At 53.6% G+C, this 25,678-nt stretch overlaps 1 protein-coding gene across 3 annotated transcripts; it reads left to right on the forward strand.

Moving 5' to 3' along the window:
• Positions 1–1,197: 1,197 nt before the first annotated feature.
• ING5 (inhibitor of growth family member 5) lies at positions 1,198–23,680 on the forward strand. Of its 3 annotated transcripts, none has more exons than XM_045482047.1 (8): positions 1,201–1,417; positions 3,666–3,737; positions 6,718–6,884; positions 7,503–7,614; positions 7,782–7,875; positions 18,227–18,362; positions 18,485–18,546; positions 20,222–23,680. In XM_045482047.1, the coding sequence occupies exons 1-8, from the start codon at positions 1,381–1,383 to the stop codon at positions 20,262–20,264; spliced, it is 723 nt and encodes a 240-aa protein (XP_045338003.1). In that variant the 5' UTR covers positions 1,201–1,380; the 3' UTR covers positions 20,265–23,680. The 3 variants fall into 3 exon arrangements, with proteins under 3 accessions (XP_045338004.1, XP_045338003.1, XP_045338005.1); XM_045482049.1 differs by lacking the exon at positions 1,201–1,417 and adding an exon at positions 1,568–2,132; XM_045482048.1 differs by lacking the exon at positions 3,666–3,737 and having other exon boundaries at positions 1,198–1,417.
• The last annotated feature ends 1,998 nt before the right edge of the window (positions 23,681–25,678 follow it).

Here is a 25,678-nt window from a genome sequence, read left to right on the forward strand (position 1 = left end):
TTATTTTTGAGAGAGAGAGAGAGAGAGAGAGAGAATCTGAAGTGAGCCCTGCACCGTCAGCACAGAGCCTGACTGGGGGCTTGAACTCAGGAACCATGAAATCATGACCTGAGCTGAAGTCGGACACTTAACAGACTGAGCCACCCAGGTGCCCCTCATCAGTTATAATAAATGTACCACAGTAATGCAAATTATATCAGGGCTGTGTGTACACGCACGTGTATGTGTTCAAGGATAAAAGGTATATAGGAACTTTTGTCAATTTTTCTGTAAACTTAAAACTACTCTAAAAGATAAAGTCTATTTAGTTAAAAAAAACAACAACAAAAAATCAACCATGGCCATTTAAAACAAAAAAGGTCGGTAGTGGGGCGCCTGGGTGGCTCAGTCAGTTAAGCATCCGACTTTGGCTCAGGTCATGATCTTGCGGTCCGTGGGTTCAGGCCCCACGTGGGGCTCTGTGCTGACAGCTCAGAGCCTGGAGCCTGTTTCAGATTCTCTGTCTCCCTCTCTCTCTGACCCTCCCCCGTTCATGATCTCTCTCTGTCTCAAAAATAAATAAACATTAAAAAAAAAAAAAAAAAGGTCGGTAGTGTCCAATTACGTGCATTTTTTCATCAAGCACAGAAAGGGGACCAGAAGGGATGCACCCAACCTGCTAACATTCGGATTCAAAGGTGAGTAAGACAGAGATCTGTACCCTTAGGAGGTGGGGAAACTCGAAATTCCTGCACGGCTTGAATTTTTTCAGCGAACGTAACAAATGGAAATTCGTTAGTGTTTGACAGGTTTAGGGGAGAGTCACGAGGGGGCTACATGTTTATACACGCATCCCGAATAACGAAACTCCCCCGGTCAAGGTGTGCTAACTTGCGGGAGGGCACCCTGGAACCTCCGGGGCCCGGGCCCCTTCTCCCCAGCACAGCGGCCGACGTGGCGAGCCCGCGCTCTACCTGCACGTGCGTCGCCCACCGCCCTGCCGGACGCTGGCGACACCGCGCGCACTCGCCGTACCACACTCGTCACACCCGACCCGCACCTGTTATGCGCCAGCGCTGCCGCCAGGCGGGGGACGGGGGCCCGGGGGTCCGGGGCCGCGCGGACAGGTGCGGGCGTCCAGGGTGCGCGGCGCCCCCGACCCCGCCTCCGGGCCGGGTCCCCTGCCCCCCCACCCCGGCGCCAGGCCAAAACCTGCTCCCGCGCGGCGCCGCGCGCAGCCTGCCGACCGGAAGCCAGGGGGCGTGCCCAGATGGCACCCCCGCCCCCTACGCGAGGGCCAATCAACACTCGAGGCTCATTAATAGTGAACGCGCCGGCCCCGCCTCCGCCCCTCGCGGCACCGCCCGCCCGCGCAGACCTAGAGCGCGGCCGCGGACGAAGATGGCGACCGCCATGTACTTGGAGCACTACCTGGACAGTAAGCGTCCCTCGCGGCCCCCGAGCCCGGCGCCCGCACAGGGTACCCCCCTCACGGTTCCCCACGGACACCAGGCGCTGCGTGCGGACCCCGAGGACTCGTGGGGGTGGCGAGGGCAGTCCGGAGGCGGCGGGGGTGGCGGGGGCGCGCGCGGGGCGGGGCGGGGCCGCAAGGAGATGCGCGCGGGGGGCGCGGCGCAGGGTCCCACCGTCACGGCCGCGCCAATTCCAGGTGCGTCACGGAGGGGCGGGGCCGGTTGGCGTGGGGCGTGGCTTGCGTGTCACGGCCCCGCCCTTCCCATGCTAGGCCCCGCCCCTGCCCTCAGCGGCGTACCGCCCTCCAGGCCCTCAGTCTCTCTTGGGAGAGGCCTAGCTCAGGGCCCCGCTCCGTCCTTCCCGACCCCCGTCCCGGCCCCGCTCCCACCCAGTTGACTGGCGCAGGTGGTTGAGCCCTGAGCCCGTATCCCCTCGGACGCTGGACCGGGCCTGGGCGGGGGGTGGGCGGGATTCCGACCGTGTTTCTGTGCCTGCTCGTGCAGTGACCTGGGAGTTGGGGGAGACGAGACTGGCTGGAGAGTGTCCTCCGGTGCCTGTGTTTCTGCGTGGCCGGGGACGGAGGAGGGGGACTCGCAGGTGTTCAGGGCAGTGATCGGCACCACGGGCAGACGTCTGTGAGGCGCTTCCTGCAGGCGTCGTTCTGTCCACATGTAGCGCAGGTTGGAGCTTCCTAAGAACTGAGCAGATGGTTATTTCCCTCATTTCACAGATGGGGAAATGCAGGCTGCAGAGGCTAAGTAGCTTGTCAAGGTCATGCACTCTTGCTGGCCTGGCTCTGGCGGGAGGGGGTGGGCGGGGCTGGTGGAGGGGAGCTGGAGAGCTGTATTGCAGGGGGAATATACGCGGTCCCTGGTACCTGGCTGCTTGGGAACCCCACCTGCAGCTCTAGCAGGAGCAGTTGGAAGTGAACCGCTGCTCTGGGGGAGACGGTGGGGACCTCCCAGGCCAAGCGTGAGCGATGGCGGGCGGGGGGCGGTGTCCTAGGTGGGAGAGCACCCTGGAGGGGAGGAGGCTCTTCCCTGCAGCACTCATTACAGAACCACGATGAACTCATCTGCTGAACCCATCTGCTGGGGCTTGCTCTTCTCTGTCCTGGTACCTTCCCAGTGGGCCCCATTTGGACGGTTTGAGGATCGTGAGTTCCATCATGCTCTGCGCACCTGTGTGAAAGCTCAGGATGGACATGCCTACTTGCTTGTGTGCCAGGGAAGCAGACTCTGTCCTCCTTTTCCTGGAACTTACTTTCACATGGGGCAGACAAATTTTTTTTAAAAGCTCACAGCCGAAGAAGGGCCATGAAGGACCCCAGCCGGTTGCTAGAGCACTGAGGTGGCACTGTCCTGCAGAGCCCAGGGTAGGACAGAGCGGGAAGGTCCATGGGAGGGTGTGGTGAGCCTAGAGGCTGTGGAGGGAGTTTGTGCCATTGTCTGGCTGAGCTGGGCAGCTTTAAGCAGCAGCTTTGTAAAGACCGGATTTAGCCCTACAACAATCACTGTCAGCTGAAGACAGTGGAGGGGGTTAGGACTGAGCATGGGAGCCAGTTAGGGGCCTGTTGAGGCTGTGCAGGCAGGCTGGAAGGTTGTTCTGGAGTAGGAGGATTGCAGTGCAGAGGAGAAAGCCGTGTGGGGTGGGGTCCTCCACCCACGCTGTTCAGCGTGGTCTGTTTAACTTGGAAGTAATTAAACAAGCGAATGAAGAGTTCAGTGCTCAGTTGTAATAGCAGCCCTTCAGTTGCTCAGCAGCCCCGTGGTCAGTGCCTGATGTGTTGTGTAGCCCGGAGAGACCATATCCTTGCTTGATGTTCTACCCCGTGAATGGGTTTTCACAGTACATCGGGGGGGAAAATCAAAGAGACCCCAGGGTTTCGGTCTTACTCACTGTGGTGAGGTATTGAGAGGGGAGGAGTGACTGGGGGGTGTGGGGTGGACAGTCACACGGGCCACTTCCCCACCTCTGCTCGCAGCTCCAGGATAAGTCCCTCTAATTTCTCCAGCTTCCAACAACATCTGAAGCCTGTGAGTCTATTATCAGTGTTTGGTACCCGTTCCCCAAAAGATATCTTAACCCTTTTCCTCCCCAAATCCTAACAGAAACAGGAAACGACGTGAGCTTATTTTTTGTAGATTTTAGGTATAAAGTCTGGAAGGCAGAGTTTGTCCTGCTCCCGAGAAGTACATGTCTCTGTGTTTCAGGTATCGAGAACCTTCCTTGTGAGCTGCAGAGGAACTTCCAGCTCATGAGAGAGCTGGACCAGAGGACGGAAGGTGGGTCCAGGCCTTAAAGTACAGCCGGTGGTGTGCTCTGACAATTGGGGAGAGGGGGCTCCAAGATACTGGGGTGGCACTGGTCTCCCAGGGGACCCAAGAGAGTGGGGCTGCAGCCTAGCCTTAAACTTTGGGCATTGTGTGGTGTCTTATGGAGTGTGCTGACACTTTAAAATTAGACTTAGGGGCGCCTGGGGGGGCTCAGTCGGTTAAGCATCTGACTTTGGCTCAGGTCATGATCTCATGGCTTGTGAGTTCAAACCCCGCATCAGGCTCTGTGCTAATAACTCAGAGTCTGGAGCTGCTTTGGATTCTGTGTCTTCCTCTCTCTGCCCCTCCCTCACTCATGCTTTGTCTCTTTCAAATATAAATAAAACACTAAAAAAATTATACTTAGTTTCTTGGGTTTTAACATACCTTAACGTAACACTTTTTTAAGTTAATTTATTTATTTAGAGAGAGCATGTGGGCGACTGGGGGAAGGGCAGAGAGAGAGAGACAGGGAGAGAGAGAATCCCAAGCAGGCTCTGCACTGTCAGCATGGAGCCTGATGCAAGGGTTGAACTCACAAATTGAGATTATGACCTGGGCCGAAATCAAGATTCAGTTGCTTAATTGACTGAGCCACCCAGGTGTCCCTTCATGTATCATTTTTATGACCATCATCTGTCTCTTGCAATCAGAATGTTTGTCATCTTTCTTTTCCTTTAAAAGACTTTATGTTTTTCGGGGCACTTGGGTGGCTCGGTCAGTTGAATGTCCGACTTTGGCTCAGGTGGTCATCTCATGGTTCGAGTGTTTGAGCCCTGCATCGGCCTCTGCTGTCAGCGCAGATCCTCTGTCTCCCTCTCCCTGCCCTTCCCGCCTCTCCCAAAAATAAAATAAAACATTAAAAAAATTATTTTTTTGTTTTTAAACTGTGTGTATATAGTTTAAAAAGAGCACTTTCTGATGTTCTGGTGTTTAACTCCCTGTTTCTAAACATCATGTTTTTGCTATTTCTTACTTACCTCCCTTTTGCTTTGGGGTTTATTCTGTTACCGTGGAATATGAAGGTTTGCTTCCCCAGTTGCACCTGCCCAGCTCCTGCACCGCCCCCGCCCACCCAGCCATCTCCTGGTGTAGTGGGTTAGAATCTGAACCTGCAGTACAACAGGGATGGTGTTTCCTTCAGGACTCTTGACTGGGTGGTTTGCAGCTGGGCCATGTTACATGCTGTGCTTGTGTGACCTGTTTTGAATAACTTCTGTTTTTCTGGGAGTTCATAATTGCTTTGTTTTCCACATTTCATACATGTTCCACATTTTCCGTGTGTCTGTTACACTAGGTTATCTGCCATTTCTGAGTTTGCTCTCCAAACGCAGCCTTTTCCCCTGGGGCTTCCTGTCCTGCAGGCTATACTTGGGCTGGTTGTTTCTAGGCCTGCTGCACAGGCTCTGCCTCTGCTCATCTTCAATGCAGGACCCTGAATGCTTTGTTGTAAACATCCTCTTTCTTGATCTGCTCCCTTGTTTTATTGCAGCCTTTCCTCCAGTAGTTTCCTGGAAAAGGGTACACGGGAAGGTAGATTTCTTATGATGTTATATGTCTGAAAATGTGTTTGTTCTGGTCTCCTATTTGATGAACAGTTTGGCTGGGTATAGAATTCCACATTGACCATCTTTTCCCTCAGAATGTGGAAGGCACTGCTACCTTGTCTCCCAGCTTCCACATTGCCCTTGAGAAATGTGATGCTGTTTGGATTCCTCATCCTTTATATATGTGGTCTTTTTCCTGTTTAGCAGCTTCTGCTGCTTCTTTGTCCTTGAGGTTTTGTGTTTTGTGGCAACGGACTTGGGTATGGGTGATTTTTCATTCATTGTGCCTGGCACAGTTTTGTAAGATCAGGATAGCTGTGGTTTTTTACTGAGGTACAGTCTCCCTACTAGCAAATAGAGACTTTTTTTATTGTGAAATATGGCATTTACATCCAGGAATAAGCATATGTTTAGAAATTGTCTAACAAATACCAACTTACGAACCTCTGCCTAGATGGAGCAATGGAGCCTCTGGAGCCTGGGGCACGTGTAACCCTGCTGAGCATGCTACCCCTCCCCCCAAGGGGCTGGCACCCCGAGCTTTCCTCCTGCAACAGTAGGTTTCTCACCTCGCTAAACCGGAGATTTCAGAGTTGTATCAGTCCACCCCTAATTATCAGTGGAATCTCACGGTATGTTGTTCCCTGTGTCTGGCTTTTCTTTTTTTTTTAAATTTTTTAAAAATGTTTATTTATTTTTGAGAGAGATAGAGCATGAACAGAGAGAGGGAGACACAGAATCTGGAGCAGGCTCCAGGCTCTGAGCTGTCAGCACAGAAGCCGGATGTAGGGCTGGAACCATGAGCTGTGAGATCATGACCTGAGCCAAAGCTGGACACTTAACCGACTGAGCCACCCAGGTGCCCCTGTGTCTGGCTTTTCTTGCTCAGTGCCACCTTTTGTGGGATTAATACACATTGCTATGGGTGACAGCTGTGCTATTTGGTGCTGGGTAGCATTCCATGTGATTGGGCCACAGTTTATTGATCCGTCTTACTATAGATCGCACATTTGCCTTGTTTCCTGTTTTCTGCCTTTATGGGTGTTTTCCCATATGGATCCTAAATCTTTCGGGTGTGGACTTGAGGGCAGTAGGCAGGTTGTGGCTGAATGAGCACATAATTTGTTACTTGGGGGCGTTGAGAGTCGGTGGGGCCGGTATGTGTTCTCACCTGGACCACGGTTGTGCCCAGTTGTGCGCTGTAACTTCCTGGGTACGCTGCCCTGGCTGTGGCATCTGTGCCCCCCCACCCGGCGCCAGGCTCCCTGCAGAAGGCCGTGCCCACTGTGCTTCCTACCAGCAGTAATTCGGAGTTCGGTCAGCCACCGTCACTGGAACCGGCACTGCTGGGCTTGTTCTGGAACCCCCTGCGGGGACTAGCTTCTCCCCCATTTCCCCATCAGATAAGAAGGCAGAGATCGACATCCTGGCTGCGGAGTATATCTCCACGGTGAAGACGCTTTCTCCAGATCAGCGTGTGGAGCACCTGCAGAAGATCCAGAGCGCCTACAGCAAGTGTAAGGAGTACAGTGATGATAAGGTGCAGCTGGCCATGCAGACCTATGAGATGGTGAGGAGGGGTGGGCCCCGCCCTGTTCTGTGGGAAGAGGGGGTGGGGGGGGGGGCTGCCCTGTCTGCCGGAAGGCACCCTCTGGGTGCCCCGACAAGTCCTTCTTTTGGACTGTGGCACGTGGCATTGGCTGAGTGTTGTGAGCCCGCCGCCTTGTCAAGTCTTGGCAGCGTCTGTAGGTCTCTTCTGTGGGGCCGGGTAACTGTCTCATCCCCGAGCTTTGACCCCATTGCCCTCTCTCTCTTCTTTCTACCGTCTTGGTCTAAATACCTAAGGCATCGGAGGCATTTTCTGTGAGAACCTGTACTCTGAAATCTGTACGTTCTTCAGATTTTTATGTCTCCGCCCCCATTCCATTGCGTTTCACAGCCCCGTGTCTCATTACTGTCTGCCTTCATGGTTTTCCTGAGTGGCAGTTACTCTGTTGAGGTGTCAAAGCATGTGGGGACAAAGACCCCCACATAAACTGGGATGGCGGGCCTTGTTCTATAGCGCTCTGTTAATTGAAGACTCAACTGAATCCAAGAATGTACATCCTGGTTGATTTCCAGTGTGTTTGTGATTCCTGAGATGTCCTGCTTCCATTTTTAAATGACTTGCGAGCATCCTTTTCTGTAGGTGGATAAACACATTCGAAGGCTCGATGCAGACCTGGCACGCTTCGAAGCAGACCTGAAGGACAAGATGGAGGGCAGTGACTTTGAAAGCTCCGGGGGACGAGGGTTAAAAAGCAAGTCTGTTCATTTTTCTTCATTTTGTTACCGTTACGTACGGAGTTTTGGAGAGTTTTGTGTGATAAATGTATTAGGAACATTATGGTAAATATCACGTTTGAGTAAATCTTGTCCTGCTTCAGTGAATTCTGTGCAGATAATTGGGGTGTTTATGGTCTTTCAGAAGGTCGAGGTCAGAAAGAAAAAAGAGGCTCCCGAGGTCGTGGCAGGAGGACCTCAGAAGAAGACACTCCAAAGAAAAAGAAGCATAAAGGAGGGTGAGAGGCTCTTTTCCTTGTCTCTTTCTCCCCAGAGGTTACTTAGCGCTAGTATTTACTTAGCATCTAGGAGCACCAGTGGCCGCTAACAGCGAGGAGGCGCTCCCTGCGTGCCCGCTGTGGGTGCGGTTCCACCTGCGCTCGGCAGCCTGACGGGGCTCCTGGGGAGAGTGACCGGCCGAGGTTTTACAGCTGGTGTGCAGGGAGCCGGGTTTGCACAGGGCCGTGTGACTCCAAAACCCACGCTCTGAGCCCCTGTGTGTCCTGCCTTTTGAGTGACATTATAACATTTACCGACATTTCAGGCTGAGCCACACTTCAGCAGCTAAATATATAGCTGTTCGTTGTTTTCTGTATAAATATATATTTTGGATATATTCATCATTAAGTTGCATGACTGTATTTATTAAACAGATGTGTCATTTACCTTGAATTTCAGCATATTTCATTTAAAGCTTTCTCCCACCTGCTCCCCCCACCCCCCTCGCTCTTCTATTGCTTCACAGAAGTGACATTTAGACTCAGAGAAAACGGTAGAGAGCTGAGTAGCTTCTGGGGAGATGGTTCTGACGGTTACGGGGAGATCTCAGGACAGTCCATTCTTGACAAAAAACGGGAGAAGTTTTGGTTCTGTTTAAACTTTTAAGAAACACCCTGAATACCATCTTGCAGTAAATAAATGCAGAAGAAGCAGGTAGTTTAACGAATTCCTCTGAGGCACATCCTGGTCAGTGATTGACCTCAGCCAAAAGTGCTTTCATGGCTCTGTGGAAGCCGTAACCTCCTCCCTCTGCCCCGGGGACCTACGACCCAGACTTACGTGGTGTTTGTTTCCATTCTTTGTAGTTCTGTCCCCTGTGTGTGTGTTCCTGGATGCTATACTTTAACCTTATTTTTTTCCCTTTTATTTATTTGTTTATATTATTGTTTGTTTATTTTTGAGAGAGAGAGAGAGCGCAAATGGGGGAGGGGCAGAGAGAGAGGGAGACACAGAATCCGAAACAGGCTCCAGGCGCTGAGCTGTCAGCACAGAGCCCAGTGCGGAGCTTGAACCCATGAACTGCGAGATCGTGACTTTGAGCCACAGTCGGACACTTAACTGCCTGAGCCACCCAGGCACCCTTTTATTTTTTTCTCTTTTAAGTTAACTTTATTAAGGAATGGTTTACATAAAATAAAATACTTTAAGTTTACAGTTTAATGCTGTTTTCACTTTCAAGTTATGGAACTCTTCAACCTTTCTATTTCTTCTTGAGTCGGTTTTGGTAATCTGTGTCTTTCAAGGAATTGGTTGTTTCATATAAATTGTCAGATTTATTGATATCAGGTTGGTCATAATATTACATGATTGTCTTTCGTTGTAGGATTTTGTACTGATGATTCCTCTTTCGGACCTAATATTGATAATTCATGTCTTCCCTCATTTTGTCTTGATCTTTTCAGAGAATTAGCTTTTGGTTTCATTGACTTTTTTTTTTTTTTTTTAATGTTTTATTTATTTATTTTGGGAGAGGGTGCAAGCGAGGGAGGGGTGGAGAGAGAGGAGGAGAGAGAATCCCAAGCAGGCTCTGTGACGTCAGTGCAGAGCCTGATGCGGGACTTGATCTCACAAAGCGTGAGATCATGACCTGAGCCAAAATCAAGAATTGGATGTTTGCGCCATCCAGGTGCTTCACGGTTTCATCGGTTTTTATATTTTCTCTGTCGTTTGTTTTCTTTGTCATTGATTTCCGCTTGTATTTTTATTTTTTCTTTCCTGCTATTTGGATTTACTTTTCTTTTTCTGGCTTTTTAAGCTGGAAGTAACTAAGATCAGTGATTTTCATATTTTCCTTTTCTAATATAAGCACTTAAAGCTATAGTTTTTTTTTTTTAAACTATTGTTAAGTCTAATTACGGTTAACATGTCCCATAAATTTAGGTATGTTTTATTTTTATTTCCTTCAAAATATTTTAAAATTTCCTCTGATTTTTCTTTGACTTATATTTTATGTAGAAGTATGTTTTCAGCTTCCAAGTAATTTGGGATTTTCCAGGTAACTTTGTGATTTCAGTTTCTAATATTTCTGCTGTCATCAGAGAACACTGTATAATTGAAATTCTCTGAAGTCGATGAAGACTTGTGTTATGGTTTATGGTCCGGTCTTGCTGTACATTCCATATGCCCTTGAGAAGAATATCGTGTTTTCTGTTGGTGGCGGCATGTTCTGTAGCTGTTAGTCGGATAACTTGGTTGGCAGTTCTGTTGGTCTTCTGTGTCCTTCCTGACACTCTGTTTACTCACTTGATGAGTTATGGAGACAAACATCTTACAGTCTCTAACTCAAGCTGTGGATTTGTCTTGTTTCTTCTGTCAGCTTTGCTTCACATATTTTGAAAGTCTGTTATTTGTTGGTACATATGCATTTAGTTTTTTCTAAAAATAACTGACTCTTCATTGTTATGAAATTTCCTCCTTTTTCCCTTGTAATATTCTTTATTTTGAAGTCTACGTGGTCTGATATTATGATAGTTACTCCATTTGTCTTATGATGAGTTTTCGCATGGTGTAGCTTTTTCCTTTTTCATTCTTTTACTTTCAACACATTTATGCTTTTGTATTTTTTATTTTATTCTTTTTAACTTTTTTTTAACTTTTTATTTATTTTTGAAATAGAGTGTGAGTGGAGGAGGAGCAGAGAGAGGGAGACACAGAATCTGAAGCAGACTCCAGGCTCTGAGCTGTCAGCACAGAGCCTGATGCGGGCTCGAACTCACAAACCGTGAGATCATGACCTGAGCTGAAGTCGGACGCTTAACCGGCTGAGCCACCCAGGCGCCCCTATATTTTTGTATTTAGAGTGGGTTTATTTTTTTAAGTTTATTTATTTATTTTGAGAGAGAGCACGAACAGGGGAGGAACTGAGAGAGAGAGAGAGAGAGAGAGAGAGAGAGGGAGAATCCCAAGTAGGTTTTGCACCATCAGCACAGAGTACAATACAGGGCTTGATTGCATGAACTATGAGATCGTGACCTGAGCAGAAATGAAGAGTTGGACCCTCCACCGACTGAGCCACCCAAGCGCCCCTAGAGTGGGTTTCCTGAAGGCAGCAAAGTTGAGTCTCGCTTTTTTTTTTTAATCTAGTCTGACAGTCTCTCCCTTTTCACTGCAATGTTTAGAGTACTCAGATTTAACATCATTACCAATATGATTGGATTTGAACTTACCTTCTTGCTGGTAGTTGTCCGCTTGTGCCGTCTCTTAGTTTAGTGTCTTCTTTTAGATTAATCATGTATTAGAAAATTTTATTTAAAAATCTTTATCTATTTTTGAGAGAGAGAGAGACAGAGTGCGAGTGGAGGAGGAATAGAGGGAGAGGGAGACGCAGACTCCAAAGCAGGCTCCAGGTTCTGAGCCATCAGCACAGAGCCGCACGCAGGGCCTGAACTCATGAACTGTGAGATCATGACCTGAGCCGAAGTTGGACGCTCAACCGACTGAGCCACCCAGGCGCTCCATATGTATTTTTTTGAGTACATGTTTTGGTATTCTGTTTTAAGGACTGTTCTAGTGTGTCTTCCCTGTTCATTGACTTACCACAGTGAACTTCTAATGATATTACCCTGTTTTGTGTGTAATGTAAGAACCCACACGAGTTTTTTTTCCTCGTGCCTTCTGTGCTATCGTCAAAAGTTCTGCTTCTACACGTGATAATTTGCCTCACAACATATTGTTATTATTTTAGGTCTAAACCACTGATTATGTTAAACAGACTATAAAACACGAGGAAGGGTTTTATTGTCACTCTATGTACGTACCGTTTCCGCTGCCTGTATTTCTTTACGAACGTGAGGATTTCCCTCTGCTGTCGTCTCTCTCCTGCTAAAGAACTGCCTTCAACGTTGTTCTACACTGTGGGTCTGCTGATGCTGAGGTGTTTTCTCAAAATTTTCTTGTCTGGAAATGTCTATTTTATCTCTTTTTTTTAAGGATATTTCTGTTGGACTCAGAATTTTAGTTGACTTTTCCCAGCACTAAAGATATTTCCTTCCCTGGTATCCTCTATCTTGCACGGATTCTGATGAGAAAGGCTTTTCTTTGATCTTCTGAATGTACATGGCTTTATTTTTTTTGCTGCTTCTAAGATTTCCATTCGGCAATTTCATTTTTAACAACTTAATTATGATCTGTCCCAGTGTGGATCTTTTGTATATATTTGGCTTAGACCTCATTGAGAACTTCTTGAAACTATTGGTTTGTAGTTTGTATGAAATTGGGAAAATTTTCAGACGTTCTTCAGACAGTTCTGCTTCCCTTTTGGCTTTAATGGACCTTCAATTACATGTATGCTGACATGATATTTTCCTGCAGTTCACTGAGGCTCAGCTCGTTTGTTGTTGTCGGTGGTGGTGGTTTTTTTTCCTCAACGTTTTTCTTCCTATGCTTCTGTTTGGATAGTTTCTATTACTTTGTCTTCAGGTCTTTTCTTCTTCTTTAGTGTCTAACTTAATCTAATTTTAGTGAATCTTTCATTTAAGAGATTTTTTTTTGTGAAGAAGTTCTATTTACACCGTATTTATTTAAGTACTATTCAACGGTTCCCTTATTACATTTATGTTTTCCTTTCTCTTTGAGCATACGCATTTATGATGGCTTACTGAAAGATCTTTTCTGATTCTGTCATTTCCAGGGATTTTTTCTTTCTTTTTTTAAAAACCTATTTATTGGGACACCTAGGTGCTCAGTTGGTTGTGTGTCTGACTCTTGATTTCAGCTCAGGTCATGCTCTCAGGGTTGTGGGATAGAGCCCCGTGTTGGGCTCCGTGCTGAGAGTAGAGCTTGCTCGAGGTTGTCTCTCTCTCTCCTTCTCTGCCCTCTCTTCTCGTGCTCTTTCTCTCTAAAATGAAAAAAGAAAAGAAAAGCATGCCAAAAAACCCCCAATTTATTAAGGCATGAGTGAGGTACAAAAAGCTGTCCGTGCGTAATGCGTACAGTCTGTTTCTGACTCATTTTTCTCCTGGTTGAAGTCACGTTTTCCTACTTCTTCACACATCTAGTGATTTTTTATGGGATGATGGACAAGGTGAATGTGTGTTGTTGAGTGGCCAGATTTTGTTGTCTTCGTTCAACAGGTATTGAATTTATTTTCCAATTTTTTGGTCAATAGTTTAATTACCTGTGGATCAACTTGATCCTTTGCAGGCACATGTTTAACCTTTGTAAAAAAAAAAAATCCGTTTTTCTTAATGTTTATTTATTTATTTTATTTGAGAGACACGGAGTGCGAGCAGGGGAGGGGCAGAGAGAGAGGGAGACACAGAATCTGAAGCAGGCTCCAGGCTCCGAGCTGTCAGCACAGAGCCTGATGCGGGGCTTGAACCCATGAACTGTGAGATCATGACCTGAACCCAAGTCGGATGCTTAACCGACTGAGCCACTCAGGTGCTCCAAAAACCCTCTCTTCTTAAAGGGCTAGATGGTAAACATTTTAGGCTTATAGGCCGTGTTGTCTTTGCTGTGACCACTCAGTTCTGCTATTTTATATCAAAAGCATCCACAGAAAATATGTGGCTGTGTTTCAATAAAACTTTATTTACAGAAACAGACCACCAACGCCTAGGTTAGGGTAGCCTTACTGTAGGGTTGGTTAAGCTGTACTGCTAAGGTATAGCCCTCCTGGGTTCTCTTCTGAATGCTGTTTGTGTTTAGCGAGGCCTCTCCTTGCTGGCCGCGTGGAGCGAGTGTGACGAGCCTGTGTGTGAGCTCTGGCGAGTTCAGCTCCCAGCCGCCCTGTACCCTCTTCCAGGACTCAGGGACTCTCACCTGTGCACAGCTTAGTTTTTTGCTGGAAACTTAAAGGGGTCCCTCTGCAGATTTCGGGAGCACATTCTCTTACTTCCTCCTTTCTAGCAACCTGCCACCAAATGCCAGCAGCCTTGCCCTCCTGGAACTTTGGTTTTTCCCTCGGTTCTAGACCTCCATGCTGCGTTTGGTTTTCGTCTCGGTGGACTGGAGTGTGGGAAGTGCCTCCAGCAGGAAGCCGACACGATTGCCGGGCTCGCCTCGGTTACCTTCTCTCGGGCTGCCGTCCTGTGCTGCCTGCAGTCAGCGTCTGAAGAGCTGTCGCGCGTTTCGTCCGGTTTTCTCCCTGTTCACGGTGGGGGGCACGTTTGGTGCCTGTTGTTATATCCTGGGCAGAAACGGAAGGTGTTTCTTTTCTCCTTTAGACGAGCCCTGCAGTCTCTCTCACGCGTCAGTTTTTCTCCGTCCCTTTCCTTTCTTCACAGCTTTCCTTCGCGGAGCCCAGACTGTGGGACTCCCGGCGTTTCCTGGAGTCTAGATCTCGCTGACAGATGTCAGTACATCCTCTCTCAGCATCATCATGGGGGGTCTCCTCCCGTGCTCGGTGGATCTGTTCCATCTGTGGCCGGGGGCGCTTTCGCGTGTGCTTCCGCTTGCGCCAGCGTTCTGAAGGTCTGGTGGGGCACCTGAGGCTGGGCCAAAAACACGGCCTGCAGACGGGCTCGAAAGGGCCCGGCCCTTGGTGGGTCTCCTTCGACTGGCTGACATATGAGCGGTCAGGCCGAGTCAGTTCCGGGTGGACGAGACCAGCAGCAGGACGTCTCGTACGTGGCGTTCTCCATTCTCGAACACCCTTTGATTCCTTTTTGTACAGATTTTAGTTCCTCTTTGGAGAGTCTCCCTGTTTGCAGTCACGTTATTCAGATTTTCTTTGTAACAGCTGCTTCAAGCCCTTGTCTGCTCATTTGCACTTCGGGTCATTTGTGGCTCTGCTTCTATTAGCTTTTTCGTGATTTTCACTCACGTTTTCCTGCTCTTTTTCTCGTCCTGTAGTTTTTTTTGTTGTCTGTCTGACTTTAGGTATAAGAGGAACCCGGAGGGTGAGATTTCTGCCGTTCCCCAGAAGGAGTTCATTTTGCTCTCAGTCCAGGCAAATGGAGCAGGCTGGAGGCCGGCGGCCACTCTACCTGGGCCCTGTCCCCTGTCCCCTCTGATGTCAAAGGTCTCACGATGGAAGACCCCCTCCCCCCCCCCAGTTCTCAGTGGGGGACCCAGGGTTTATTTCCCCCTCCTGAAAGGCGCCTGTGTGGCTAGTCCGTGCCCTGGCTTTCCTTTCTTGTCTCCTGCCTGTGTTGCTCCTGGGATTGGCAGAGGTGTGGAGGACGGGCTGCTGTACAGAGGCGGGCCCCTCCCCAGAGAATATGGCTCAGCGCTCAGCCTTTCTGCCGCTCTGCAGCCTCTGTGCCGCCCCCAGGTTCAGCGAATGACTGTGGGGTCACGGCTGCCCCACGTATAGAACTCTCACGTGTCGGTGGCCGTGCCGGCTCTGTGTGGCCCCCCAGAGGGCGGGCAGCCCTCGGCTAAGCCCGGGACACAGATGGCCTGCCCACTTGGCCACTGCCCTTCCCTTGGCCTTAGGGCGTCTGGGCCTTGTCACTCCACAGCTTTCCGGTGTCTGGAAAATGTGGTTTTAGCAACTTGTTGGGTTTGGTTTTTTGACTCGTGGCGGCAGGGCTCCGAGTCTTCCTGCTCCACGCTGCTCAGAACCGAAAGGCGTGGTGGCCTTTTCTGGAGACAGCAGGCGCTCTCGTTGGCCGCCTCCCCACGGGTCCCTCACAGGGAACGAGGCCCCAGCTCTCAGGCGCGGTTAGAGCTTCCCTGGCGGGGGTACACCTGCCTGTGCCGCAGACCTCACGGTGACGCACGAGTCCCACCGTCACCTATGTGGACACACTGGAGATGGCTGGGCGCGTGGCTTTTCCCTCGGCAGAGCCGTGATGGCGTGTGCGTTGCTGACCGCCATCTGACGGCGCCGAGGAGGCGGGTAGCTGGCCCTTTGTGCCGGGCTGGCTGCAGAGGAGGAGCGGGGCACGTCGGGTGGTGACGTGTGCAGAGCGCCTGGGTGGGTCCGGCCGGGCCCGGCCCGTCCGTGCGAATCCCTTCTCGGGCCCCCGAGCAGCACTGTACGGAGGTCAGGACGGGCCACGGGGGCCGCTGACGTGAGGGGTGTGTGAGGGGCACCGAGCCTGCCCTGAAGTCTGGCTCTGATTCGTGCTTGGAAAGCACATCGGGCAGTTGGCGGTTTAGGCACGGGAGGGGGGATCCCTGGCAGTGCCTGGTGAGGGATGCCTGTGATGTCCCGGGAAATCGGCTCGGAGGACATTTGTGCCCAGTAGTGTCGGAGTGAGGTGGCCAGCACGGCCGATACGGGGTCTCCAGCCTGCCTGGCAGGTGGGAAAGACCTCCTGGCAGCGCTCCACCCGCCCACCCCAGAGCCCCCTCGGGCGAGACCGGAGAGGAGGTGCCCAGGGGCGATCCCAGGCCTCCTCGCCGGTTGGGTGGCGCCCTTGAGCCCGGGGGACAGGTGCTCAGGTCAGATGTCAGCTCGCGGTGTGAGAGCTCAGTCCAGCTTCGCGAGCAGAACGCACAGGGCAGCCGAAGCGCGGTCGGCACACGGAAGGCGCGTGCCCTGGGGCGTTTGGGGGTGACCCCACCGCAGGTTGGCACCGGTCCTCCAGGTGAGTCTCGGGGAGGAAACCCCACCGGTCCAGCAGGGGGTGAGACACGGTGTCAGAGGCCAGCTTGAGAAATCGAGGTTTGGCGGAAAACAGAGGAAACCACGTCCTAGTCTGGAGAGTTGCCTGAAACGTTTTGAAAGCATGTGGACGGGACACCTTTTTGTGATGCGCACGGATTTCGGATAAACAGAGAAAGTCCTGCCTGTTCCCAGAGACAGAGAGCAGGTCACTTACAAAGAGAAGAGGCTTAGACAGGCCTTGGGGCCCTCACGGGCAGCACTGCCTCCAGCGAGCAGCACTCAGGCCAGAGGTGGCACTGGCAAAGAGGACACTCGCTGGGGGGGGGGGGGGGGGGCACGCTGGTAGGGAGGACAGCGCCGTGGGGGGGGTGGTAGGGAGGACAGTGCTGTGGGGGGGGTGGTAGGGAGGACAGCGCTGTGGGGGGGCCGGTAGGGAGGACAGCGCTATGGGGGGGCGGTAGGGAGGACAGCGCCGTGGGGGGGCCGGTAGGGAGGACAGCACTATGGGGGGGCGGTAGGGAGGACAGCGCCATGGGGGGGCCGGTAGGGAGGACAGTGCTATCTGCAGGGGGGCAGTGTGGCGTGCACAGCTGGCCCTGGGTATCTGATGGCAGAGGCACAGAGTGTCCTTAGACGGGCAGTATGGGACAAAGGGGTCAGTGGTTGCCTTCGGGAACCGGACTCTTGGTCGGTGTGTGGAAACACGGTCTGCCACGGCTTCGCGGCATCCCTGTCACCAAGTTCCTGGTGTGAACTTGCGGTGTTTCTGTAGCAGGTATACCCCTGAGTCACATGTGTGTTCTTGATTCTGCAGGGTGAGATAGGGAAGATTGCCTTTCTGTGCTAGTAGGAGCATACTGTCTACACTGCCCCGTAGCTGGTAGGTTTGTTTGAAAGCTGCCGAAACATGTAGAAGCCTGAACCCCCAGCCCTCCCTGCTCTAAGGCAGGTGAATGCTTGGCTGCAGAGCTGTGGGCCGCTGACACGGAGGGGAGCACGGGCCAGCCAGACCCTGGCCGGGGGTGCTGTGGGGAGTGGGGGGCGATAGGCCCCAGCCGGCATGGAGGGGAGCACGGGCCGGCCGGACTTTGGCCGGTGGGGGGGGGGGGGCGGGGCTGTGGGGAGTGAGGGGGATAGGCCCCAGCCGGCATGGAGGGGAGCACAGGACGGCCGGACTCTGGCCGGGAGTGCTATGGGGAGTGGGGCGGATAGGCCCCAGCTGACACAGAGGGGAGCACGGGCAGGCCGGACTCTGGCCGGGCCACTGGTTAGTGACCAAGGGGGGCTGCGGAAGGTGGGGGGCGACAGGCCTGCTTCAGGGGGGTGGGCAGTTGACAGCGGCACATGGTCAGAAGCGGCCCCGCTGGGGGGTGGGCAGTAGGGGGCTGGAGGGGCTCCCTAGACCTACCGCTCCAGGGATGGGAAGGGCAGCTGGTGGTTTGTAGGTTTTGGGGTGAAGGTGCTGTGAGCATGTGTGGGGTGGAGGACTGGCACCAGGTGTGCTGGGTTGGGTTGGGGTCCAGGCTTCTCAGGTGTCGTCAGCTGGTGGCTGGTGAGTAGGGGTGTTTGCCTGCCCCCAGGGGAGAGGGCCCCTGAGAGGCTGGGGATGGGGGAATTGGGGCGGGGTGGGCGGGGAGCCCAGGGAGCAGGTTGGAGGCAGGAGACAGGGATGGATTCATGACCCCAGAGTGGGTAGAAAGTGCGTCCCCTCACGCCCTCTGGGGTGCCTTTGTGCCCCATCTTGTCTGGTACGAAGGGGCCGGTCCGTTCTCCCCCCACACCTGCTGCTCACTGCTGTGGTTTCCCCGCAGGTCTGAGTTCACCGACACCATCTTGTCCGTGCACCCCTCTGACGTGCTGGACATGCCCGTGGACCCAAATGAGCCCACCTACTGCCTGTGCCACCAGGTGTCCTATGGGGAGATGATAGGCTGCGACAACCCGGACGTGAGTATGGGCGCCGTGCACGGGCCTCGGGCAGGGCCCTGCACCCAGGGCCGGGGGTGCGGGGGTGCGGGGGGTGGGGGGCACATGGAGTCCTGACTGCAGCCCTCCCCTCTGCCTTGCAGTGTCCTATCGAGTGGTTTCACTTCGCCTGCGTGGATCTGACCACGAAACCCAAAGGAAAATGGTCAGTATGGGCTCTGCTCCGCCTCTCCCTGCCTGTGGGGCATCATGAGTGCTGCCCCTGCCAGGCCCAGGCTGTGGCCACGGGCTGTCCGCGGGTCCTGCTTCCTGGGGCTGAGCTGGTAGAGGGACATCTGCGCCCCTCGCCTGGGTCCGGTCTCTCAGGATGTTTGCATGGTGCTCCCCTATTTGTGTTAAGCTTCTAAGGAACAGCTATTTGGAAGCTTTTGATTGAGGTAGAAACTATGAAATGAGTTCTTTCCCGGGGAGATTTGGGGAAAGACAAAGAGCACAAGCATTAAATCCGAACCTGGGTGAGGCCGGTGACCTGCCATGGGGCTTGTGTTCACCTAGGGAGGGATGCAGGGTGCTGGGGCAGCTTCTGTCCCTGTCCGTGTGCCCGCTGGTGGCTTCGGTGTCGTTCCCGAGAGTTAATTTAAGGAAAAAGCAGGTTTTATTTACCCGTGGGTGAAGTGGGTCTCAGTTCTAAAATGCAGGCTCGGAGATTGTCCTCCGTGTTCGCGTGTATGGGGATGGGGGGTGGTGACAGACCCCTGAAGGACAGGCTGTGCTGTCCCCAGGGCTCAGTGGGCAGTGGCTGAGGGGGTGCTCACGTGCCTGGCCCCATGTGCGTCCCGGCCCCGGGTCGCCTCAGGAAGTCTGAGCAGTGACTGCGCAGCCCTTGACCGTGCTCTGCAGCTGGGGCACGGGCCCCCGGGTGGGGGGCTGCGGGCCTCCTGCTGGGGTGGGGGGCAGGGAAACGTGATTCAGGTTCCCATGTGGGTTTGAGTTGTTGGTGGAACTTCCGGGTGGAAGAGTCAGCGGGCATTGGAAGACGGTTTTGCCTCTTGGGAGGGTCGAGCGGCAGGGGGTCTGTGCCCCGTGGGCAGAGGCAGGGAGGCAAGGTGGGGCTCCCCCCTGTTGTCTAACTCAGGGTTTCTCTGGGGTCTTTCCAGAATCACAAAGTGTTCAGGCTTCTTCCCTATTAAGTGAGATTTGTTCTGACATGTTCTTGCGGCACGAGCCTGCGTGAGTGCATTTGCCGCTGGAGCCTTGCTTCCTCGGGGGCAGGGCCGGGGGTGCGCTCAGTGCTCGCTCACTGGCACAGACCGGACACTGGGGAACGGGGCGGCCGGGGGCCTGGGGGGGCACAGTCACGTGCATCGGGAGCAGCTGGAAGGTCCCCTGGTGTCACTGACAGCTGCCGTGGCCCAGGCGTGACCAGGAGCGGCCCCCGGTGTCTGAGGCGCTGAGCCTGCCTGCCCAGGGTCCCCAGGGAGCACTCGCCAACCGTGCGGGTTCCAGGGCCCTCTCAGCCTGCCCCACCTGCTGGAGCGCGCTGGTTCATCCTCCGCCGCGCTTGGTCTGCTGATGTGACTGTGGGGTCGCCTCCGCTTTGGTCCCCGGTGGCCACGTTGTCTCACAGGGAGGGCCAAGAAACTGGGTCAAGAGGCGTATTCGTTCGCACAGTCTTGCTCGTTGACTCGTTTCTGTCACCTTGGAAACACACGCTGGCCACAGCGACTTGCTGGGGGTCTCTCCTTGCCGGGGCGTCCGGTGGGAGAGCCGTGTGCTCTCTGCCGGCACGGTTGGGGTGACACGGCCACCGTCCCTGGAGACCCGGGGGGCGGGGTGGGCCTCCTCACGCACAGGGCCGATCACCGTGCCTCTCTCCTCAGGTTCTGTCCGCGGTGCGTTCAGGAGAGGAGGAGGAGGAAGTGAGGCTGCTACCTGGGCTGGAAGAGCGAGTTAATGTATTCCTTCCTTCGTGTTGCAATATTTTCTCTTCGTTTTAAAACTACCTTGTTTTGAATGATACTTAACAACTCAGCGGCCAGTTGTAAGTCTGGGTATTTCCTGAGACAAGCAAGAATCCACCTGAGCCCTGTTTGCACGAGGAGTGATCTCACAGGGACTTGCCACGGTGACTTCATTCTCGAGACTTCTCGTACGGGGCCCGGCCCCGGGCACGGCAGGTGCACCGAGTGGCCGAGCCTTCCGCGGGCCGGTGCGGTGGGGACCTTCCCACCCGCTGCACTGCCGTCGCTCTGCAGCTGGGGTGTGAGCCTGTGTGGTCCGACCGTCCCGGCGCCACCGCGGCACATCTGTCCCCCCAAGGCGTGCGCCCGGAAGCTGGCGAGGCGTTGCTGGAAGGCGTCCTCCGTGTCTCGGTGACCTGCCTGGGATGGTGGGGCTGTCCCTGGAGCGGGAGGGCCCTGCCACACTGTGCGCTGCCTTGTTCGTCTGGACTCCCAGTTCCCTCCGTGAGGGCTTTACCTGCTGGAGTGAACGGCCCGTCATCAGCAGGCGGGCTGTCGTTGCCGTGAGCCACCCGTGAGACGCCTGACCGACGGCTGGTGTGCCGTCGCTCTGGGAATCCCTGCTGTTTTACTGTGAAGCTGGAACTGTCGCGACAGCACGAAGATGGCAGTCTGCGTGCACGTGAGGCGAGGCCGGTCTGGCGAGGCCGGGCTGATTTTACACCTGCCGTGTTGCACACTGGTAAGCAGCTCACGTCCGAGGGGACCACGGTTACGTGAGGCCACCTGTGAGTCTGCGCCGCGGTGGTTCTGGAATGAGGCTGGGAAACCAGAGCGCGTTTTCCCTTCAGTCTGCACTCACCAAACCAGTTTTGAACCGTCGTGCTGGTACCAGTTGGGGGAAGTCGCGTACCTCCGGTTGAGGTCTGTCTGTGGCGGTGTGCGGCATGACTTCTGGGAGCATCTGTGGACCCCGAGACCCCACAGCATCCACTTACAGGGCTCCGAGGAGCCCCGAAGGGAGAGCCGGTCTCTGTCCTGGAGGCGTGAGAAGAAACGCAGGAGGCAGAGTCGAGATGGGAAGTTCCTAGGTGAACAGGAGTCTCCTCTTTATCAGGAGGCCTTCTGGAACAGTGCCCCGCTTCCTCCGATGGCTTGTTCACTGCACGTGTCCTCCTGTTCCTAGTATGTCAGCAAGGCCAGGAGATGCCACGTAGAGAATCTCGGGGAGCCGTGTCGTGCACGGCCGCCTCGCGCCAGCTCAGCTCGTCGTCCCTAGATGAGCGCTGACTGTTAGCTTTGACCTCAGAGGGCAGTGAGTGTCCAGCCGGGACCTGCGTCCGTGGTTCTCGGAGGGTCAGCCCACAGCAGACGCGCCGTCCTGTGTCCTTCCTGGAGCAGGCCGAGTGGCGGGACTTGCTTCCAGGCGACTGCAGGTGGGGTCGGCTCGGCATGTGCGCCCCGGGCTGCGTGGGGAGGGTAGGGGGTCGCCGGGCCTGACAGGCTTTCCCAGAACTGATGCCTTCCTGCTTCTCCGAAAGAAGGGGTGGGGGCTTCGGGTTGAGCGCCGGCCCGCACGAGCACCTCAGTCTCCACTGCAGCCAAAACCGAGGCTCGTCTGTATTTAAGAACTTAGCTTTTTATTAACACAGGTATTTAAAGATTGTGGGGAATAAATTGTGGAAAATTGTCTGCTTCACTCTTTTACCAGTTTTTGTGGAGAGGGTAGGTAAGTACAGTGAGTTTGTGGTGATTCTTTGGAAGCTAGTTGAATATTTGCACTGCCTCTCAGAACACTCGCGGCCACTGCCATCGCGGAAAGACGGGTGACCGTGGACATAGGCCGATGGCTGGTTGGGTACACTCGATGCCTGGTTTCCGGGGTCTCGAGCACGACAGGAGAGATGGCTGACTTCCATATGAAGCTTGTGTGTAAAGTCTGATGGCGTCTCTGCTGTCACCTCTTCTCTTTAGGTTTCTGTGCCTACCTGTTTCTGGTGTTTACTTTTGTCAGTTACATTGGTATCTCCAAAATAACACGCGTTTAGCTTTGGAGAAAACAGAAGACATGAGTGGATTAGGAAGATTCCCTGGAATGCTGTTTGGGTCAAGACCGATCGGTTGTCCTTCCCAACTGTGAACAACACTCTGCAAGTCAGAACGACACTCGACAGCAGCGCTTTGCTTGGGGAAGAATGTTCTGCCACCTGGCGTGGCCCTGGTCCTGAGGACTGCTGCTTGAGGCCAGCCGCCTTCATCCTGGGGTGATTCCTACCAGACCCCGTCTGCCTCCCAGGCGCTGGATCGGACCCAGAGGGGGCTGCAGAGCCCTGTTCCTTGGGTTGAGGGGGTCCAGGCTGGGCCCAGCGGTCCCTCTTGCAGCTGTATCTGAGCCAAGGGTGCGGGCCCTCCGCGGCCGCGGGGTTTCCGTGTAAGGGAAGGAATACCTTGTTTGAGGAGAATCTGCACGTTCCTCATTCTCAGTGCTAGATTATCAGTCAGCAGCTCGACAGACAGCCTCTCATTTTCCCACAGGAGGACACATGCACTTATAAACTGAACCCCAACCCCCCCCCCCCCCCCCGCCATCTGTGGCTGCGCTGGTGGAGCTGCTGGCTGGGGTGACCGTCCCCACTGCACAGGCTGGGACCCTGAGCGAGTGGATATGAAATGGGACTGGCCAGGGTCACGGGAGCCTGGTGGCTTCGAGTCTGCCCAGGGCAGCAAATGCTGAAGACACAGCCACAGGAATGCCTGCGGTTTGCTGGGCTGCGTGGGGACACTGGGCAGCTGGTGGTTTGCTGGGCTGCAGACGACACTGGGCAGCTGGGTGCCAGTCCTGTTCCCGGGCGGCCGTGCGGCTCTCTGCCTCACAGACTTGTGGCTGGCAGCCGTTGGCAGGGAAGGCTTCGAGCTGTCACGCTGTCCGAACAGCAGCACTCCCCCCCCTGCCCCCCCAACCACCGCCGTGTGGCCGGAGCCGGAATAGACACTTAATCATGGGCCTTGGAGACTGAAGGTTTTCCTCAATTGCTAGTGAGCCGTGGCTGGTCTTCGCTACCTGTGCTGAGAGGAATTTTAAAACAGGAAGCCTAAGAAAAACGTTCTCATTCAGGAGAGAAGTCTATGAAGTTTCTTTCTTTCTACAAATGTATTTTGTGGTGTTCACTTTGACCACATTTCATCCAAAAAGATGATGCAGCTTTAACATGAATGTTACATTTTATTTTCAAGGAATTATCTATGTTCCCTTTGTAAAGGAAAGATAATATTGTAAATCTTTTTATTGAATAATGTAAAGATGTATATCTGTATTTTTGGATCATGTTATAGATTATGGATATATTGTTTAATAAATAAAGTATTTTTTGGAATAAACATTTGAGGATGAGTCATTCCAGGAAATGTGAAAACTTCTACGTTGTGGCCAGAGATGGTAAGTGTATTCTCCGTGGAATTTTTTTTTTTTTTGAGAGAGATAACACAAATGGGGGGAGGGGGGCAGAGAGAGAGAGAGAGAAAGAGAGAGAGAATCCCAAGCAGAGTCCCTGCTGTCAATGCAGAGCCTGATGCAGGGCTCGAGCTCACGAACTATGAGATCATGACATGAGCCGAAGCTGGACGCTCAACCGACTGAGCCACCCAGGCACCCCTCCGTAGAATTTGAAAGGGATGGGCAGTGAATGGGAGCAGAGGAGTTTCCCTGGCCACGGGCCTGGGCCTCAGCTGTTACGTGGCGTCAGAAGCTGATCCCTACGCTGACCAGAAATGTCAGTGTAGAATACTAGGGAGTGGCTATTTCATAGAAGCATAAAGCACTTTCTCTGGAACAGAAGGCTTGCCCTTGAGATCTGCACAGATGTCAAGACCCCTTTGGGAACTGAATAGTTCGTAGGACATTTCCTTGAGGAGAGGTAATGGTCAGGGCACCGAAACCCAGCTTGGTCACCACGATGGAGAGGCACAGTCTCTCAGCACACCCAGAGTCCTTGTTTGAGGGGAGCATGAGATTCTGGAGGAAGGGCCTGGAATGCTGCCACGTGCATGGATTTCCTTTGGGCACTCCTAAAGGAACCTGCAGCCACCTGTTGTGGTGACTGCCTAGGAAAAGGGAACACCAGTGTTTTTGGGTGGGGGTGGTAATCTTCACTGGCTCTGAATTGTTACTAAGTCTCAGAGGTCCAGGAGGGCTACCTTGATCAAGTGGTGACATTTGTCTGAGTGGGTCCACAGATCCCTGTGGTTATCGTCCCAGGACCTGAATGTGCCATGCAGAGAGACTTGAGAACTGGCAGGATTCCCACACGGATTCCACATTGACCTTGGAGCAAGGGCCGTCATGGTAGGGACGGGCAGGTGGAAGTCTCTGGAACGTCGTCTCCCTGGTCACGACGGCAATCCAAAGGCAGCATCCTCGATGAGAGGGTACAGTGGTGGTGTGCTTAGCACACCTGTAAGGAGGCGGGCAGGTTGTAAGGAGTATGGTTGATTGAAGACACAGGTGGCGCACCCAGATGCGGCATTGCTGCCGCTGCCGTCTCGGTGCGTGGCATGCCATCACTGACCTGGCAAGTGCTTGTTCTCTGCCAGTTTGCAGGGCCACCAGGATCCACTCTGTGGCAAAGCCAGCTGTGCACCTTAGGGTTCTGTGAACACCTGCCCTACAGCCACGTGGGCCGGACGTCTTCGTTATCTTACCCTTCCCCAGAACATGCCGCCGTCTGCTCTGCCATTGGCTTACGGAATTGGATGAGCCCGACAACCAGTGGAGATGCCTCAGCAGGATGGCTGGGAGCCAGGGGGGTGCGTGGGGGATGAACCCCACCCTGGTACCAGGTACTGTGTCAGGAAGGCAGAAGCCACTTTAGTGACGGTGACGGGACGATGGTTGCAGGAGGCGGCTACCACTCCTAAGTCTGGGGGTTTCTGGGGTTGGCAGCTTGGAGGAGGGGCACTGATCAGGACTCAGAGCCCTGAGGAGGGCGGGCTGCTCGGCTGGCAGGTAAGATGTTTGGGAAGGGGTGCCCCGCGGAGCCGGGACTCCTGTTCCAGGACAGGGTCTTGCTCAGCTGGCCTGGCCACCCCTGAGGGAATTTGGTGAGGCTGGGACCTGGCGCCAGGCTGCTGGGGTGATGCTGCAGGGAGTATCCATCAGGCCAGGAGCTTCCTCTTCCTCCCCCCCCCCCCCCCCCCCACTGCCATGGTCTTTCTCAGGTGCCGTGGCCTAACAGGCCCCACAGACCAGTGGTCAAAGGGCATGTCAGAGCTGGGTGGCAGGCAGAAACCCGGAGGGGTTGTGAGAGGCAGCCGCCAGGCCAGGCTGCCACCACTTCCCTGCCTGGGTGTGGTTTTCCGGTCCCCCAGCCCCGTGCGGTC

This window comes from Leopardus geoffroyi, chromosome C1 (assembly GCF_018350155.1).
Source record: "Leopardus geoffroyi isolate Oge1 chromosome C1, O.geoffroyi_Oge1_pat1.0, whole genome shotgun sequence".
NCBI lineage: Eukaryota > Metazoa > Chordata > Mammalia > Carnivora > Felidae > Leopardus > Leopardus geoffroyi.

Bases quoted from the DNA above. Each gene is read 5' to 3' on its own strand.
- ING5 (XM_045482047.1), top strand. From the start codon at position 1,381: ATGGCGACCGCCATGTACTTGGAGCACTACCTGGACA. The intron at 18,363-18,484 runs GTGAGTATGGGC...TCTGCCTTGCAG, and splicing joins TAGGCTGCGACAACCCGGAC to TGTCCTATCGAGTGGTTTCA. The intron at 18,547-20,221 runs GTCAGTATGGGC...CTCTCTCCTCAG, and splicing joins ACGAAACCCAAAGGAAAATG to GTTCTGTCCGCGGTGCGTTC.